The sequence below is a fragment of the Thunnus maccoyii genome, chromosome 14 (assembly GCF_910596095.1).
Source record: "Thunnus maccoyii chromosome 14, fThuMac1.1, whole genome shotgun sequence".
Classification (NCBI taxonomy): Eukaryota; Metazoa; Chordata; class Actinopteri; order Scombriformes; family Scombridae; genus Thunnus; species Thunnus maccoyii.
In genome coordinates this window covers 22282719-22302638 of record NC_056546.1, presented here as the reverse complement: position 1 = coordinate 22302638, position 19920 = coordinate 22282719, and the positions used below count along the sequence as shown (strand labels likewise).

The window sequence follows — 19920 nt, the reverse complement described above, 5'->3', positions numbered from 1 at the left end:
CCTTTCAGCTGGAATGAACATAGGTAACATAAACCTAGCCAGATGTCAACCAAAGGTCAACACAGTAATCTATTATGCGAAAAGATCTTTTAATAACATTAATACCAGGTCACAGCGGTCAGCAGGCGAGATATTTGAGAAATCTCTCAGCATAGTGGCATGTCAGTATTTCTGAAGGTAGGAGAAAAACCACACACATTTTACCAACATGGTTCATGCACTGATGGTATCTTCAATATTGATTTTTTAAAATATCCGGCAGCCAGCGTGGTCTAGCTCTGATGGGATACAGATTCCTTCTTGACCACAATGTGAACAGCACTCTGTAAAAACTGCAAAAGCTTTTTATTGAGTTATTCACATTAGCATGTTTATTTGTAAGAGTGGCCACAACAAGTCTTAGCGGTTATGAAATGTTAACAAATAGGAAAGAAAATAAAAATTCTGCTGTAAAAAATCAGGTTTATTTTTTCAAACTATTTTGCCTCTACATGCCTCTGAAAGTATTTAAATATAACAATCAAGGAATATTCTGGGTATAATCACCATTTAGTGAACTGGTCAAAGCCCACAGACATACATTATACTGTGCAACCATTGTTGAGGTGTCACAGGTAGCTTTGTTTTAAGGGATCACAAGCCAACAAAGATGGGAACCACTGGACTATGCTATAGGATTTTGATAAAAGTGAAAACATCTCCCCGGTAGAAAATGTTGTAAGTGACATGAATCCAAAATAAACAGCCACTATTTCGCATGTAGGAGAAAACTAAACTAAACTTTTTACAACCACCTTTAAAGTAATGGGTTTAGCTTTTGATAGTCAAGTCATATACATCCAGCAGATATGGAGCAACATTAGCATTTATTTCGAGTCGTTTTTCTGACACTTGATGAATGTATATCCAATATTCACTCTCCTTTTAGCTTTATTTTACTCTCCACCAACTATTAAAGGAAATATCTAGCTCTTCAGCTTCCTAACACTCTAAAAAGCTGCAGCTGGAGCCAAAGCCGATGTGAGCGCTGAGAGTCAACCAAAAATAAGTAACATTGTGGGTCGGAAAACCAAAACAATGAACTGAAAGACACCACAAAGCTGCACAGAGCTGGGTGATAATTCTCTGCGGATTCATCACTACAAGCAACCCCTTTCACATTACACATAGTCATCTGATCCATTGTTAATATAAAAATATTGATTAGTGCAGCTTTAAGCATTAATCAGGACTGTTTTCCAAGAGTACAAAGTGACTACAGTTATCCAACACAGAAGATAAACAAGCAGCAGTCCTGGATTCATAGCCACACCCAGGTGAACTTCACATACTGTGCTGATGTGCCATGTCTCGTGTTCCTCGTCCTCTGTGGGTGCAGGCTGGTCTACACAGACTGACAGACAGACTGCTGCTGAGAAGCAGCATCTCACATCACCACCTCCCTCCCCAGGACAGGAGCCCCTCTAAGTCTCATTAGGTCAAACTGGCAGCTCAAATGAAAGGAAAGGGTGCCATGTGCCCAGCCTTCCATGGCAAAAACCTCCCCATCGCTCACAGGAGCTCTCATTACTTCTCTCCTCTCCCCTCCATCCCCTAGCCCCTCTCCTAAAGGCAGCCAGCTCCATCCATCAGATCTATCGATCCTGTCTCCCCCTCCTGTGGTACCTGTCTGTTTTTGAGACTAAGTGGGAAGGATGGCAGAGCTGGCATGATATTTCAGCTTTCTAGTGACAGCCACGTCCCCTAGGGATCTTGCAAGGTGAACCAGCAGCTGGGCCTCTTGGAGGAAGTGCTCCTCCGTCGATCTAGATTAAGGAGCTCTCCCTGGAGGAATTACTAACAATATGTTTTTCCTGCTTGGACATCGAAGTAATAATCAATTCTCTGCTGCTTCCGCTGTTTATAGTGTTTGCTAAAAAAAAACAAAACTATCCCATTCCTCTTGATATTACACATGAGAGAACAGCACAAACATGTCTTTGCTCAAAACAAACCAAACCCCCTTTTTTTCCTTCAAAAAACCTGTCATAACGGTTGTTCAAGGTTCGACAGTGATGTTTCACAAAGGAAAGCAGATACTGTAAATCTTTTTAAAGAGATTTGATGGTGTGTCACATAGACTTCCTCTTGACTTTGATCTTATTACTCTGATGGTTTTTGGGCAGAGAAGCAAGCTTAAGCTTTTAAAGCGATTGCCTTTGAGAAAACCATTTTAGAGCAGTCTGACATGAGCACTTGTTGTACTCATAACTGGGATTAAATACACAGTATGTGGCATTATTCATAAACATTTGTCTTTAAACCAGATTCATTCAAAATGTGTTCAAGATGTTTCACTCAGAGAAAAGTGTGATAAATTTACTACAGAAGTGTCTTCTCTTTATGTTATGGACAATTTTGGATGTTTGATCAAAGAGTCCAAATCCCCACAAATCTTACCCAAAAACTTTGAAAATTTTGACCAGACAACAAAAGTTAAGTCTCTAAAGTGTTTAAATTATTTGGATTTGTCATGGTTTACTTATTCCATTTAATGTTAACTTTAAATAATTCCTAGTGGCGTCGCTCTATAGATGGTAATGCCGGTCCGTTGGTTGATTGTTTCACTCCTGTGGTCGACACTGAAATATCTCAACAAATATTTAATGGACATTAAATTATGCACAGACACTCATGGTTCCCAGATGATGACGCAAACTGATTTTGAGTTGGATGGATTGCCATGAAACTTGGGGACAGACATTCATGTTCCCCTCAGGATGACATAATATTTTCTTTTTTATTGTCTGTTCTAGTCGTTATTATTCTCTCATGTTAACTAGTTCTTCCTTTGTTTCTGCTGTACATCACCATCTGTAGGTCAGATGAGTTGTCCTGGGAAAGAACTGTCAGAAACTGAAAGTTAAAACATGGTTTGGTTACATCTCTGTTCTTCTATTACATTTGGATTTGGGTTGTTGTTTTACGTCACAGTGGAGCTCTAAAACAGTCCTGCTTCATCACAGTATCATCATCATACATCTTCTTCATTATTTGACCAATCCATAGGTTTACAGTAGTTACAGGTTCTTGTATTATTAAAGCAGATCAGATATAAGATGCTTGAATCATCAGAGATTTAATTATCTTTTTATAAGAAACATGTCTATTATTATTGTTATTTTCTCCTCAGGGTTTTACTGTTCACATGCAGGCTAATTATTCCAGTTGAATTATTAAATATGTAAATAAGTAATATTTCTAATGGGGTTCCTGCAGAATCAGTAAGACACATGTTGCACACACACCTTCCAGGTCTGTTCCCTCAAACTAATGAACGTTCAGAAGAGCTCCGTTTTTCACGCGTCCTTTCTGAAAGGGCCGGAGTGTAAATTAGACATTTCGAAATGAAGATGAAAATAGACACGGGCTTGTATTCAGCCTCTGAGTGCATTTCCTCTAATCCTGTGATTTCTCATACAGCCATAAGTGATGAAAATAGGTCTGTTTCTGAGAAGAACACAGCTCCCAGTGGTACAATGTTTATAATTAAGTGTGATTTTCAATGTCAGAATCAGACCACAGGAAAAAGAAGGCTGTTTCCTGTTGTCTCTGCTCTGTTTTTCATTCGTGCCATCCTTCCTTTACTGGTTTCACAGAGAAATATGCAGATTAGCTGTTGGAAAGACTTGCAATTAAATTATTTTAAATGTTTATTAATTCCACATGAATTTACTGCCTGTTTAATTGCTCGGTTGAATTAATTCAACAGTTGGGTAAAGTGCAGAGTGAATTTGAATGAGCTCCTGAATCCCGCTGGAAAGCATTGAATAAAAGGCCACTTGCAGACAGCGGTGAGCTCAGTGTCCAGTCCTGCTCTGTAAAAAAAAAAAAACACCTCTCATGAGAGTTGACTTCACTGACTCAATGACCAGAACTGACATGCAGTCGCTCACACATAACTGAGGTGTCAGTTTCTGAGCAGAAACCTCTGAGGATGTGCAATGTGTGAATACAACAACAACATCCAAAAAAAAAAAAGAAACTCCATTTGCATTCATTAGTGGTGTCTGTGACGCTGGTTGAAATGATGCGAAAGGAAAATCTATCTAACCATTGGAGGGTCTATGATTCTCTCATGGTTCAGAGAGTTTGTAGCTACATGTACCTGTCAGAAAACATAACAACTCAGCAGGGAATCAAATAAACAAATCCACATCTCAGACCCAAATCCCCTGCAACACACACACACACACAGCTAAAAAATCATTCATTCACATCTTCAATTATGAAATGGAACCAGTGGAACTTTCTAATAATGGGGTGAGACAACATCACATGCATTTCCATCTCATTTTAAGATGCTAAATGCTTGTTTTTTCCCCTTTCTTTCTTTTTTGTTTGCTTTCTTCATTATTGTAGAGGAAATAAATCAATTTCTAATGGAAACAAGTTAATTTATGTAACCCGCTGGCACATTTTCTACTACTTTATTTATTTATTCAATGTAGAAATGTTGCCTGAAAAAAAGACTGACAAGAGACAATCCAATCGCACTTTGTTTGTTATTTTCTCTCTTATTGGAATGCATGGAAATGCATGGAAAAAAGATAGATTAAATAATATATAATATTATCATACTAATAACATACAATATCAGTGACCAAACTGCAGAGACAAAAGATTGTACACTGCATGGTGCTTCGTTTTACATCAGGAAACATCTCACCCTGCAATATCTGCCTGCTGAAAACCATCTGGGTTTTTCTCTTTGGCCATTTTATAAGCAGTGCTGCCACACGGGGCACAGTGTGGTGCAAGCACAGATTCAATTATGAGGTAGGGGTGTTTGGCAGGAAGGTGTGTGTGTGCCAGGCTCTGTCTGTATGCTGCCTGAAGCTGATAGATGTGGAGACTTCTGGCCTGGCAAGTGGTTTGCAACCTGGCAGTAATGTGAGAAAGGCCCATTGTGCTACGGTGGAAAAACCCTGAGCACTCAGCTGTGTTTACAGCCCAGAGCACCAGGACTGCAGACACACCCCCGAAGATCCCTCAGCAGCCCCCTGCTCCAAAAACACAGGGCAGAATCAAATGGAGACAAAGCAACAGCATCCAACCTTCCCCCGCCATGTCCTCCGTGAGGCTGTCTCCCAATTAGCCACACCGCCGCTGCCGAGGTGAGATAACAATAGAAGCCCATGTATCCCCTAAAGACCTCACTAGAGGACCTTTATTACCGTATTGATATCTCCTACATGTCACCACTGCCCTCACTTGCCTGGCAGAATGCCCGCACATTTTCTATGAGGGAAAATCACCAGAGGGGCTGTAACTCAATACAAGAAGAAAACAGCAGGACACAACATTAGGCTGAATGGTACATGCTGTAATTAGTGAAACACTGTAAGGAATAAATATAAAATATGGTACAGCAGGTTCAAGCTGCACAGTACATTAAAAAACTGATTAATAGGAGAAAGTACAAAAAGTCAAGATTCTGAACTGACATAAAATAAAATAAAATACAACACAATCTGCAATCAGTGGCAAATAAAATAAAACACAAACAGCAGTTGCAAATACTTTTTTTCTGTGCTTCAACATTTCCTACATGCATAAAACACAATTAGAATATTGTGACAGATGTTTTTTTTAAATTATAAAGCATCCATCTTTGCATATTCTCCTTCAGTGATGGAGCACTACTTAAAGGCCAGGCAGGAAAAAAAAAATCTATATATTGCATTTTCCACACATAGAAAACAATAAAGTGTTCAAGTTAGCTCACATTCTGTAGCACCACACATGAGATATTTCATGGACAAAATTACATGTAATTGAAGTCCAGTCGTACTGAAAATACATGAAAGTGGCCAGATGACCTAAGAATTAAGCAGTTAGTTTATGTGCAAGACTGTTACCAGTAAAAGATATTTAGATTGTCCACTTGGTCCTCGGCAAATATTCAAACAGACAGACAGTTGTAGTGCTGAGCGAAATGTAATAAATAGTTGTTAAATCATAACAACTAACGAACTTTCAGTTATTCAAAAAGATCACCTTAAGTTGGTCAAGTTTTAACTAAAAAAAAAATTCACCTAATTGCTCATCACTAGTAAGACATGACATGAAAACTTGTATCCAAAAACAGCTTCATTGAAAAAATAATCACTATGTCGACTCAGTGGCCTACAGTAAGGCACTCTTTAGATCTCAGAGATTTGCATTAAAGTGTCTCAAAGTCTCATGTATTCTATTTATACCAAAATCCTCCATATATGTTTTTTCCATTTCTAGTTGGACAAAATGTTACACAGACTGTTGAAGGCTTTGTGCTGGAAACTTTCAGCAGTACCACAGAGGCTGGTTGTAAAGCGCTTTGAGTGAGGCTTTACAGTAAATGGATATGGGGTCACTCCTACTGAAAAGCCGAGGTCAGGCTCTCAGAGAGCCGGTCTTTGTGTGAGTGGTCATAAAACACTACAGGCATCCATTTCAAATGTCCCAGCTGTCACTGAAGTACTGGTCCTCTTCTTCCTCCTCCTCTTCCTCCTCTTCTTCCTCAATCCCATTTTCCATGAGGTCATCATCTTGTAATTCAGTCGCTTCCTCTTCCTCCTCTTTTTCCTCTTTGAGCTGTGCGAGCATGGTTTGTAAAGTGGCTTTTACTTCCTGAACTTCCTTTTCTAGCGACTGTGCGGCGCAAGTTAAGGAAAAATATGATGCTGCGAACATAAGCAAACTCAGAGTCACACATTTGCATTAACATGTAAATAAAAAAGCATGCCAGCAGACAAATATCAGGGCAAGTGTGACACTTGTGGCCCTCGATGGTTAATGGTAATAGCAGAGGACAGCCATAACCTGATGAAGTCATCAATCTCCAATTTGGCCAAGTCATACCCAATTTAACCCCATCCAATTCACTATTCATGAGCTCATCTCATCTGTGAAGCGGGGTGGCAGTGTGGGGACCCAAGCAAACAGACTGCCCAGCTAAATTATTCATAAACCATCAATGAAACGGGATAGAGGCTGTCATCATAGGGGGATTGTTTAACCTGCTTAGAAACTCAAATTAATCGTGTGAGTGTCCGGCTTAAGTGGCAAATCAAAGGGATGGCTTTGATGGCAGATGGGGCCTGATGGCTCGTTTTACTGTCTGAATGGACACAGATTGTCCTCATTTATAATTAACCAACCGTTAAAGAGCTTTTCATGAATACTGCAGGAGGTTCGATGAGACTTTTAAGGCAACATGGTCCAAATGGGACCAAGAAGTCCAGAATTATGTCAAAAGCCCTTAAACTAACCACAGAGGTTCTGTGTCTGTGTGTTGCCCATCCACCTCCTTTTATCAAGAGAGGATATTCAATTAAGACCCTCAGAGATTGAAGGTTTGATCTTCCAGTCACTATGGCAACAGTAGCGTCATCCCGAGCTCAGTTTCTGTTCAATTTTTGCAACCACACAACAATATTGTCCTGTATCTTCAGTGTCCTCGAGTGTCCCCGGTGCGTTTGCATGAGTGCACTGACTTCAAAAAGCTGAGATGAATGACATGTAAGGACACAAAAACAGAGAGGTGGAGAGAAGCGGGGCCAATCTGTGTCTATCTCTGACTGCCAGTCTGCATTGATATCATGCAAACAGTGGAAGAGCCTGTACTGACCCCTGACAGCACGGCGGGGGACATGCATCTCTAATCAGATGTGAAAACAGTCCGGCCACACTTCAACAGAGTGAAGTGAGAGTGAGAGTGAAGGGCACACTGTGTAACACACTGCTTTTGGACATCCAAAGCTAAAGCTAAATAAACCTCTTCATCAGTTTGGACAGATTGTTAAAGTATTTCTGGCAGCTCGTATTCAGAGAAGAGAAATGAGGCATGACAGCAAATAAAAAAAAATAAAAAACAGCAGGTTAGGTAGCAAATTATCTTCATCCCCGTGTTGGAATATCGCCTTTTCTATCTGTCTTAATAAGCTCACAGTGTAGAGGGGAAAAGTGGAGCGAGAAAAACACACTAATCTATTTCCAATCAGCTTTCTAATTAGCGCGGAAAATGATGTATTGTGACCTGTAATCAGCTTCAACAGTTTCATTTGAGTCATTATCATGGATATTGTAATTTCCTCCAAGCCAGTTCCAGCAAGTGGAAGTGGGCAGACGGAACTGGAGAAGGAAGGGAGGGTCAGCGGGAGGATGGACATTAAGATATGACGGGAACGGAGTCATTACGGTGACATTCCTCTATCTACCGCAGCGCTGCCGCAACACTGCCGCAGCGCTGCCCCTGTCTGCCTACTTTAATCTCAGCTCGTGGTGACTGGCAGCCCACATCAACAGCCCTCTAATAACCTCGCCTGGACTTTTACCATTTCATTTTCCAGTTGGCACATCCAGCCTGTCAAGAAAAATCCTCTCATCCCAGTTTATCTTCAATTCCCTCCCTGAATGGACCCATAATGTCAGATAAGACAGGTCGAGATTTTTTTTTTCTTCGAAAAGGTAGAGTCACAGGAAGCTAACATCAGTCAGCCTAAAGGTAGTTTGGATGTGTACTTTTGTGACTTGGGAGGCCTTGAAGAAACTAGGTCCCAGAGATGGATGGAGACAGAAACACACACACACACACACACATATACTGTTCATGATATATGTATATTTAGAGTGGAGTGAAAGGATATCAGTGAGGGCCTGATCCCGGTTCAGTATGGCCGTCTGTAATTCATCTTCCAAGGTCATTAGTCTGTCACTGATCAGCTCACAGCGCTCTGTCAGCTCTGCAGCCTCGGCCTCGCTGCACACATCCTGGCAGGAAAAGGAAACAAGGAATGAAATGAGGGGTAAAGAAAGGAAGTAAGGATCCAAAAATAAAAACAGCAGTGGTTCAAATATCTGGCTCTGATACCGAAAATGAATAAAGACAAAAGTCTATCTGACAATAATAACAGGCAAACCACCAGGAAAAATAAACAACTTCATCATTAACATTGTTGAGCAAGATGACATGTTGTTGCTTGTAATGAGGGTAAACTCAACACTAAAAATAAATGGGTAAAAGTTCACTTGAATACCTTTTAACATGCATGCATAACTCAATCCCACAGTGTAATGTAAGGCTGCATTCAGACCGACATTAGTCAAGTCTTGGTACCAACACAAAGGGTTTTGGTAAAAAAAAAAAAAATTAGAAATTAGAAATTAGAATTATAAATTGCTGTACAGTGTTTTGGCATCAGATAAGCTCTTTAACTTGTGGATCTTTTACTCAAACTGGACTTTACTGATCATATTTCTTCATCTCATTGATACATGAAGAGCCAACACACCCATACTAATGCAGCCCCTTGCATTAAGGTAGGTCATCAATACAGCAAGTTTCTCTGCAAACACCTTTTGTGACTACAGCTAAACTATAAGCTAATAAGCTGATAAACAGTTTTCATACTGAATCACAATAAATTCAATGTGTTATGACCATGCTTTTAAGCACAGACAATGCCAATAGTGAAGCATAATGACTGCAGTTTGTAGCTATCAGTGGTGACCTATCAGCGTTGGTTGTATTTCTCTCTCTTTCTGTAACAAATATAATGATACATTATGATACAGTATCTTTTCCTTAAGTATGAGGTTGATTAATCACCTCAGCTACAAGGATATTGGATATTGGACTTAAGGGAGCAAGTGTAAATGGTTGGGGTGAGGGCGGGGGTGGGAGGGGTACCTTTCACAACTGTAATCATTTGAATAATGCAGCTGTCATATGCTTGTATACATGTTTATTTCCAATACATGCTGCAAACAAATGTATGATGGGTTTAATGGAAAATCCATAAAAATTGCTGAACAAAAGAAGAGGGCATAAGTGCAAATCATAAAATGATTCTGTTCAGTGCAAAAGGGTACATCACACTTCTTGACTTGAGTTGTTTTCTTCTCTCTTTATTTTTAGTTTTGATTATGTCTCCAAATGTGCTCTTAAGACCATGACTCACAGCTCAACAAGAGCTTTGCAGAACTTATTTTATCCAGAATGTGTCTTTTACTTTAAATCCTCCATACTGTTTTGAACTAGATATAGCCAAAATATGAAGCTGCCAAAATCTTTGTTTGGCAAGGCTCCAAGGTCATAATGTGTACAATAAACCCCACGGAGCAATGTGCTGCAGATCACCTGATGATGCTGTGAGGACGAGTGTGTACTGGAGGATGATGGGGATGTCAGGTTGGCGGAGGAGCAAAGTGCAGTAGGGCAGAGCAGAGCTGGCCATAATTAGAACAGGCCCCTTTGCAGACGCCGTGTCCCAGTTTCTTCATACTTATCAGGCATAGAGAACACAAACACACGCGCGAGAGTACACAGACGTACTTCAAGCAAATAGACACACACTCGTGTGCACACAGACTGAGTGCTCTTGTCAAACAACACATAGAAAGTCTAATCTGACTCATAGCTGCAGGTAGAAAATATCAACTCCCTGCAGCTCAGAGGTGTTAGAACAATCACTGGAAAGTCATATATCTGGTCTCTGTCCTGGAATAGCACTCCTTCTCCGGATGATGTAATGCTCCAAAAGAAATGTACAACAACAACAGGCCTGAGGTGTGACAATATGTGTAAGTCATCCCTGAGGCAATTAAGGAATTAAGTAAAATTTAAAGTGAGAACTGCCTGCAGGACAAAAGATTTAAAGACAAAATCTTTGTTTTTGTGTGTGTGAGACAATTAAATGAACAAACAATCATCAACACATATCTGTCCTTAGGCGTCATCTGGTGGGATCCCTGTCCGCCTGTGTCAAGAGGGAAGCCAGTCAACCTATAGAATTACTGAGCTGTTTGTTTTTAGACTGCCAAGATTAGGAGCGTCTTAAACAGATAAGAGCCCTGTGTTTGTGTAGCTGATTGATTCCATACCTTAAAGCATCTGTCAGCCTTTGTAAAGTCAATAAAACCACAGGATAGAAAACAAAAGCTCACTGCACCAAGTGACACTGTTGAAGACATCCCTGACAGTTTGTTAGCAACTTTGTACTCAACCCTTTAAAAAATCTATTACAACTATTCAAGAGCTCTTATTTTGCTCCTGGTGGTGATCAAAACAAAACAAATTACTTTCTCTGCCACCTCTGCCTTTGACAAACAAGGAAACATGGGAAATGACATTTCAACAACATGTCAATTTGCATAATAGAGTCCCAAGCATACATATATTGGCATGTTGGTTCCTGATGCACATTAGTGCTAATGTTATAAGAGGCAAAGTAAGCAAAGCAGACTGCAGAAGCATGTTGTATTTAGAATTCAATATTCAGACCCATGTATGCACTGGTATGGTTATTTAAGCAATAATGAGTTAAAGGCAGCAGGTAATTGTGCATGTTCCCATGGGTGCTGTTTGGCCTGACACTTTGCGCCCGGTGGGCAAGACAAAGAACCAATATTGCACCGGCATTACACTCACAGTCATAATTGCTTTTACAAACAATAAAGTGGCTAAATTCATTTTGAACTCAAAAGGAAACTAACTAGCTTATGATTAACTAGTCAGCCTGTTATTGCTGGTGCTCGCTTAGTAAGTTAATGGGTCCACACTTAGAAACATTTAACACTATCAGTTTCCAAGATCATCTACAAGATTTTCTACAAATATGAGCGGGTAGCTGTAATTGTGACCCAATTCAATCTAGCATACTAATTAGAAGATTTTTTATTAGTATGCAGTGTGACCTGTGATAAAACCAGTAGACTCAAAAAAGTCAGACTAAAAATGCTGCATTTGGTATGCTGTTCACCGACACTTGAGTCCCACAGGGAAATGCACAAAGGAAATGGAGGAGCTATCATCACAACTTGAGCTGTGTCCCACATCCATACTACATACTAATGTAAGCAGGGTTTGAGTATGTGAGTAGGTTTTGTTGAATATGATACTGGAAAAGTGACAAAAGTGAAAAAAAAGATTTAATACTTTTATATAATCTTTTTGCTTTCCAAAATATTACCTGGAACTGTCTTACTACCATCCACAATTTACAATGTTTACAATGTCAGCTGTGAGTGGGTCCTCCATTTCCTTTGTGCATTGCATTGTGGGAGAATAGTGTCCATCAACAAGTGTTTTTCATTATGCATGATGACTGCATAATGCATTTTTGAATATACTTAATTTCATCGATTTCCCATTTACCATTAGAATTAGTATGTACTACATAGCTTGGATTTTTATTTATATGTATCTTTAGTTTTTGAGTGAGCTGTTGGCATACACTCTGGTCCCACAATGCAATGCACAAAGAAAATGAAGAAGCTGCTCACAGCTGTGAAAAAACATAACAAAATGGTGGTGAAAAAAACTTTAAAAAAACAAGAGAATAAATAGTAAAACTTGAAAATCATTTTGCTGTCTCTGTCACTCCAGAGTCGCAGTTTGATTGATGTCCTATGGCAAGTATTGTATTATTTCCTGTTGGTACAGTATGTTATTTTGAAGATTGGTATAGAGGACTTACTGAATACAGTCATGTGTTGAATAGAACTGGGGCGAAACAGTAAAGAAAGTATTGGGGAAAAGTATTTCAAATTATGTAAAAAACCTTTGAAAAATCTTTTATTTTCTCTTATTTCCTGTATACTAACTGCAAAAACAGTATACTATGAGAATAACTAGTTAATTAACATGTAGTATGTGACTGGAACACAGCAATCATCTCACTTCTGTTAGGACTGGTTAACAAAAACTACCTGATTATCAAATCCAATCAAAGAATTCAGCATTTAATAATCTCCTTTTTTCTTTGTTTGCTGCTGTGGGTCAGTATGAAGAGGGGGATATAAGGACCTTGAGAGGATAAAAGTACAATTAGTAGAGATTAGAAGAAAATCGAGTAGCACTAAAACACACACGCACACACACCAATCAATCTCCATTGTGGCAGCAGGGCAGCAGCTTGGCAGCAGCTAAGTGGAAATCATTTACTTAAAGTCATTATGGAAAGGAGAAAGAGGTCAGACTCTCTGCGAGGCTGAGAATCCAGCTCTTCCACAAAGCTATCACAACACCATCAAGATAAAGATACGATACCATTTAGCAGCCATCATATTATTTGACTCAGTGATGCATCATACCTTATTGTGATTGAACCATTATATGTCAGCTAGTTTTTCAATACTGTGATTCAGAATTGCGTAGTTCAGATATACAAGTCACTGACCTATCCACCTTGTGTGTGAATGTAAATTGACGGAGCTAAATTAAATTACTGTTGCTACACTGACCTGTTCTTGCATGCAGTGCACATGTACAGTTTAAATGAATAGTGGCGGATTTACCACTCAAACTCCTTTTTTGAAACAATGGGTCCTTGATTTCAGACAGTGGGAGACAAAAGCAGGCTCATTCTGCTGGCTGAAGGGCTCTGTAGCTAGCTGTAAAGCTAATGTTAGCATTAATCCTGTGAAAAGGTTTTAAATGCCCTTGATAGCTACATACTGTATATATTATGCTAAATGGCTAAGGCTGCATGTCCCAGGCAAAAAGTCAGCATCACTATTTGATGATCCATTTAGAAGACATAGAAATAAAGAAACTGTGCTCTTGACTCATATAGTATGCTTATTTTTAACAAAATCCTGTTTGGCTGCTTAACTTACATATTTGGACAGGCAAGATAAAGTTTATGCTTTATTGTTTGTATTTTTAAACAGTATATGTTTTCATTTTTTAGTGTTACAGGAAAAAAAGTCTTTTAGGATCAGGACTAACCAGTGTGTTTGGCAGTAACACAGTAGCAGTTGGCTGGGGTTGGAGTGTGAACTTCTCAAATCCAATAAGGAGTTACACAGTGTTGCTAAAACTGTGATATAGTAGCATCCAGGGCCTCCGTACAGTGGGGAAATAATACACAGCAGATATGATATTGTACACTGTTTTACATAACTGTTATTTTACATAACAAGTTTTGTTTTTTCACGTAACATGTAAACTCACAGAATGTAGTTAGCTAATGCTCTTTGGCACCTGGCTGAAGCAACATGGCAGTCTTCATGGTGGAGATCACGTGTGGGGGCAACCACAATGGTCATCCATACACAGGAAGTCATGTGATGACATGTGGCAGAAGTTTTTTTTTTTTTTTTTGCCGCATTTGTCACATTCTGTGGTACATAGGCTCAAAAGGACGACAGGAACCTTGTCCTTAATTGACAGTGAATCTAGGCATGTTGGAGTGTCTGTGTTTTTTCCCACTGCAACAGGATTGTAGGTCATAGTTTGAGAGAGAGGCTAACATCCCAAACTCAACCTCAATCCATTTTCTTTTATAACTGTCGTTCTTAATCTGTGATCAACGTTAACGTTTGTTAAAAAGTGAGACATAAAAGACTGAAACCAGAGTAGTGAAAGCTTCAGAGCAGCAGATTAATGTCCACGGTATCAAAATCACTTATCACTATTACATGTGGAGCAAATGTTCAGTTGTCCACATACTTTTGGCCAGGCAAGGTATTCACAGCCTGGTAAACAGGAAAGAGTAAACAGGAATACTGTTACTTAAAAGTGGGTAATAGCAATTCAGTTTTAAAGAGTTATACAATAGGCCTACAGTATATGTTATTGTATTGTCATTGGTAAGTTTGCACATTTGACAAAGCAGAATGTTTTAAAAAATCATTTCAACATTTCTTAATGACTTCCTCTCTACAGATGACCATTGCGACTGTCATCCGCCATGTCGCTGCAGCCAGGTTTTCTTGCTGTGAAGTCACATTGGGTTAGGCTACTATGGTAAGCTACTTAGCCTGAAATGCTATTACAGCTTACATTAGAGAACACGAACTTGCTGTTTAATATGCTTTAACTCTTCTGTTTTTAGTTGTCCTTCAAACCTCGCTGGGTATCTCACCATGTGAAGCACTCACAGTGACGTACCTCACCCAGAATTCAGAGAACCTAAGGTTACCCTGGTAACCAAATGTTTTGGAAAGGTAATTTTTTAAAAGACCACCCCCAAACTCTTTAAATGCACAATATCTATTTACAGTCCAATGTTAACCACTTCAACATGGAGAAATCCAAAACCTGTCTAGTCATGGTTTCTAAGCTATAATCGGACAATCGCTGTTCAGGTGAGGGGTTTAGTGAACTGTCGATTAGAACTTGTGCAAGAAGGTTTGAATTTATCAAGTGATGAGCAGCTTATATACAGCTGTTAAATGTTTATAAACAGTTGTGATGAAGTGATTTTGTTCTCTGAGTCATGCTCTGAGATATTTAACAGTCTATTAAGGGTTTGAGTGTTTGGTAACTATATTATTATAGTCTGTTAATGTAATATGTACACATGCAGAGAAATTCCAGAGTGAAACCAGGATTAGACATATACATTATCAGACTTGACATCCCTTAATACAGGTGTCTTTGTGCCGTCTAGGTACCAGGCATGAATGTGTATAAATGTATGAATTTAAAGCAGGAACGTGCTGAAAGGAGAATACATGCTCAGCAACTCTTGGATAAATAAAGGTTTTAAAAGGCAAAGTGCAAACTCAGACAGCCTGCCAAGGCTTCTCATATAGATCAGTATTGATCAGGTAGTCAGACAGGTGACAGAGGTCATGTTTAAGTTAAGGTCAGCTAATGGATTGTTCTGTGTCCCAGTAAGCCCAACGTCAATGAAACTGACACTTTAATTACACTGATAACATTCAACCATATTGTGACAGTATTAGTGTTACCAACCTCTGGGTGATTATCTTCCATGCAGAACAAAAACTCCTCCAATTTCTGCAACAAAAGAGAAACATTTGTTGAGGCCACACAGCCATAAACCTGCTCATGAATGATTGAAAATGCAATTATGTTGGCTGTGTACTGTATGTGTGCAGCATCATCATAATGAGAGGAGGTTGTAATTATTCATCACCAAAACTGACAAGGAGAAAATAGATTAACTGGCTCATCTGTACTTCAGCTTCCTTTGTTAGTATTCAAAGTGTATAATTGTACATTCTTCACACAAGGAAGGAGGTAATTACTGTACCTTTTGGACGCTGACATTGTTTGTGACTTTAGGGTACATACATAAGAAGGCAGAGCAACAACAAGTAATTATCAGCAAAGTTTTAATTATTATTTTATTAAAAATGTTATTAAAATTTGTGCAACATCCTTCTTTGATTTATTCTCAAGTAACCCTACGTTTACTTGGGTTCGACCACCTAACTCTTCATTTCATATCTAATATTAATTCTTTTAAAAGTTGTGATTTTGCACTGGTCACACCAACTGGATGTCTTTGCTTTCTCCAATTGCATCGCTCTCCCAGCAACATATAATCTGTCACATGCCGTAGATTGCAAAGGTTTTCTGGCATCCAACTGATCTTCCATTGTCTGTAGCCTTGAAGTGAAAACACTCATATCTACCGAACTAGCTTTGAAATTACAGGATATTTTTGACACATGGGTCCTTGAATACACAGAAAATTAAAGTAGAAAATTCTGTGTAACTTCAGACATGCAGGAGGACATTAAATGGCTGCGAAATACAAGAATAAAAGTAGAACATGTCTTATATTTATTGTGTCCCCCCCCCCCCCCCCCCCCCCACCCCCCACTCCTCTACAGGTTATGAAAAACATGTTAGCTGGTTAGTTGGGGTATCGATGTATTGTCATTCATGCTAAATGTTGCAAAAAGCATTTACAGTATTAAAGATGTGTGCATTAAATAAATTACAGTTGTGTTTTTGCTTTGCTTCTCTTTATATATCCAGGAATATGTTCAAAAATCTAAAATCAACTAAATGTATTTGTTGCAAACACATCATGAAATACTATTTTTCTATCTAGGACTAAGCTGTTTCTATATTAGAGGACAGAGTAAACAATGTGCACGGAATGGAGACAGAAGAGAGAAATGGTTGGCTATCTCACCTTTTTGTTCCTGCAGAAATGTTAGGAGGGGCCGGGCTTTAGGAGGAGAAAGAAAAGCAGAGAGAAACAAAGGGAAAGCAGAAAATAGATCCATGCAGTTCATATAATGCGGTCAGGCAGGGCAGGGAAAGAAGACATCAGTCAAGTGTATATTTATGGTTGGCTGTGAGAGTCGTTAAAAGACGTTGCAACACGGCGGGAGAATAAAACATGACAATGAAAATCCGCAGCTTCCAGTTTGAATGAGTGTAAGTGGAAAATCTGCCAACAGCTCCAGTAAAGAGGCACCCATTTATGTTTATGGGGCATCACTGACAAACATGTGTTAATGGCTATAGTCCGGTCAGTCCATGCTGAAATAAGTAAATTGAAAAGAATCAACTGCTGCTGAAAAACAGCAAACATTATGTTAAATCACAATCTGTGAGCCAAACTAACAAAGTATAATCTCACAGAAACAAGTCTGGCAAATGTACTATTTTTTTTTATTAATGCTGGCTCTGTTGGCTTTGTTCCTATCTCAGACAAGGCTGTCAGACTACGTGGGTGGAGGAAGGTGTGAGAAGAGGAGAGAATGAGTCGGGCTCAGCCCTGGGGCGGTGGACCTCAACTCACTGTGGGATAGACCAGCACAAAGCACTCACACGAACACACACACATCCACACACACACGCATTCTCACTAAACGCCGAAACAGACTCTTAAAACTGCACTCTGCAATCTGTAGAACGAAACTCTTCAAGGAAGCCAAAATGTTTCCAAATGGTTGCCTCCCTCGCCCACATTTTCCTCATTTGGAAATACCTTCGAGCAAACGTGCTAATAGACTGGTGCTCATCTCACTGTGGTTGACAGACTTTTATATTCTGACAACAGCTTGAATGTACGCACTGAATGTGTCTTTCCAGTCAAGTAGTAAGACTGACCAAGCAGGCAGACTATTTGAGGCTCACACCGCGGTAAAAAAGAAAAGAAAAAAAAGAAACAGCAAGTGAATGTGAAGAACAAGCTGTTCTAGTGTGACCTTTCAGAGGCAAAGATGGGCTATGTGTAGAAAATATGTAAGACCTCAGCACTGGAATGCCTCAAAAGGGCATCTTTTATATTCAAGATACTCTAAATCTCAGCCTGCACATATCAATCTGTTATGTACTCCAGCATGCATGCATGCATGCAAAGACATTATATGAATAATAAATCATGTGTTGTTAACAAGGCATCTACTGTTGTGTTACCTTAGTGAACTCTGAGTTCTGTAAGTTGGCCTCAGGACACCAGCGCCCGCCTAAAGCAGTCAACATGGCGCAGTCTTCTTCCTCTTTGGTGCACGGCTGGGTTGAGGGATATACTGCTGCGGTGGGAAGATCTTCGATGTCTGCTCCACTGCAGCTGGGAGTTCGCAGCTGGAGGCTTCGTAAGAAGAGGTGACATGCCTCAAGGTCAGCTTCCCAGATCCGCTCCAAACCTGGACAGCCAAAGCTACAGAGAGGAACAGACATGTGAGAGATGTCACCAGATGCAATGTGATACACTATTATCACAGTGACACAACACCATACTGTACAATGTGATACAAAACATGTCATGCAATCTGTTAGCATGTATCACAATACAGTATATTAAAAATGACTTTATTCTCACTACAATGTAATACAACAGTTTAAGATTTATAAAAAAATTTCCAGTCACATTTTGTAACTTAAATATAATTTATTACTACACATTTGACACAAGAAAATATACAGGACCATAAATTGTATATACATAATTGATATATTATGTATAAAATTACTCTTTTATATATATATATATATTGACTCTTCTTGCCAGACAATAGATGAGAGAATCCATACCTCTCATGTCTGTGTGTTTAGTAGGCTATGGAGCTAGAACATGGATGTATAATAAGAGCTGGATAAGGCTCCGCTGCTCAGCCTTGCATCCAGTTGCTCCCAGTGGTCACTCGCGGTATTGCAGCAAAAAATTCCCCTGCGGCCCAGAGAGCATTTTCCCCATAGACCACCAGTGTAAAAGAGATGTCTGTAAAACTGTTCACAGGACACCGCACACTGCAAACAAGGTCAATTATGACGCTTTCTATTATGATTTTTTGATCCATGGAGGTTTTGTATTTGTAAAACTTTCCTCGAGTAGAGAAAATCGATTTAAAAATCCATGATGTCATTACAATGTAAAGTCTATGGGCTGAGTGGGAACTCGCAAGCAGGACCAGTGGGAGAAACACTACTGCACATATTCAGTGGGCCACATAACGCAATAATATGAGCCAGGCGAGCAGCTCTTATTGGACTGAATGGGCGCCCTTTTTGGTCTGGTATACAGCTCTTATAATACATCCATGAGCTAGAACCTGGATGCAATTAGCTTGGCTTAGCATAAAGATTGGACACAGAAAGAAACAGTATGTAACACCCCATAAACCCACAGCTTGTCCTTTTATTTATATGTATGAATTAAACAAACAAACAATTGTGTTAATAGTGAGCTTTAGATGTGTAATGAGGTGTATTTTTCACTTTTGGAGCAAGCCAAACGAGCTGTTTCCCCCTGCTTCCAGCCTTTATGCTAAGCTAGTCACGTGCTAGCTGAAACTCAATACTTATAGTTGCAATAACTCATTTTTTTGGTAATGGGGTCAGAGGAAAGAAGTTGGGAGTACAATACTGATATCAATTATCACCTTTAATGTTGATATGTTAGACATGTTTGGAAAAAGTTACCTATTTACACATCTAGCAGACATGGAGCAACATAAACTTTCATTTGGAGTCATGTTTCATTTCAGGTTACCTGATGAATGTAAGAATTCACTCTGTGTTTGGCTCTGCTTTATAATATTTGTCTTTGTAACTAAAATGGACTGCATTTATATAGCATCTTTCTAGTCTTCCAACCATTCAAAGCGCTTTACACTACATGCAAACATTCACTCATTCACACATGCACACTGATGGCAGAAGCTGCCATGCAAGGTGCC

At 39.4% G+C, this 19920-nt stretch overlaps 1 protein-coding gene across 2 annotated transcripts in view; it reads right to left on the bottom strand.

Annotated features, from left to right (window-relative positions):
* Positions 1–5344: 5344 nt before the first annotated feature.
* The window catches only part of disc1 (DISC1 scaffold protein), a 50554-nt gene continuing 35978 nt past the window's right edge, over positions 5345–19920 (bottom strand). The window contains exons 11-14 of one of the 2 annotated variants that reach the window (XM_042434349.1): positions 18158–18401; positions 15728–15772; positions 8670–8793; positions 5345–6674 (exon numbers count right to left, since the gene is read on the bottom strand). In XM_042434349.1, the coding sequence (XP_042290283.1) occupies positions 6475–6674; positions 8670–8793; positions 15728–15772; positions 18158–18401 (613 nt within the window). In that variant the 3' untranslated portion in view covers positions 5345–6474. Of the gene's footprint in view, positions 6675–8669; positions 8794–15727; positions 15773–16922; positions 16959–18157; positions 18402–19920 lie in introns of those variants that run through there. The other variant, XR_006100030.1, reaches the window with a different exon arrangement.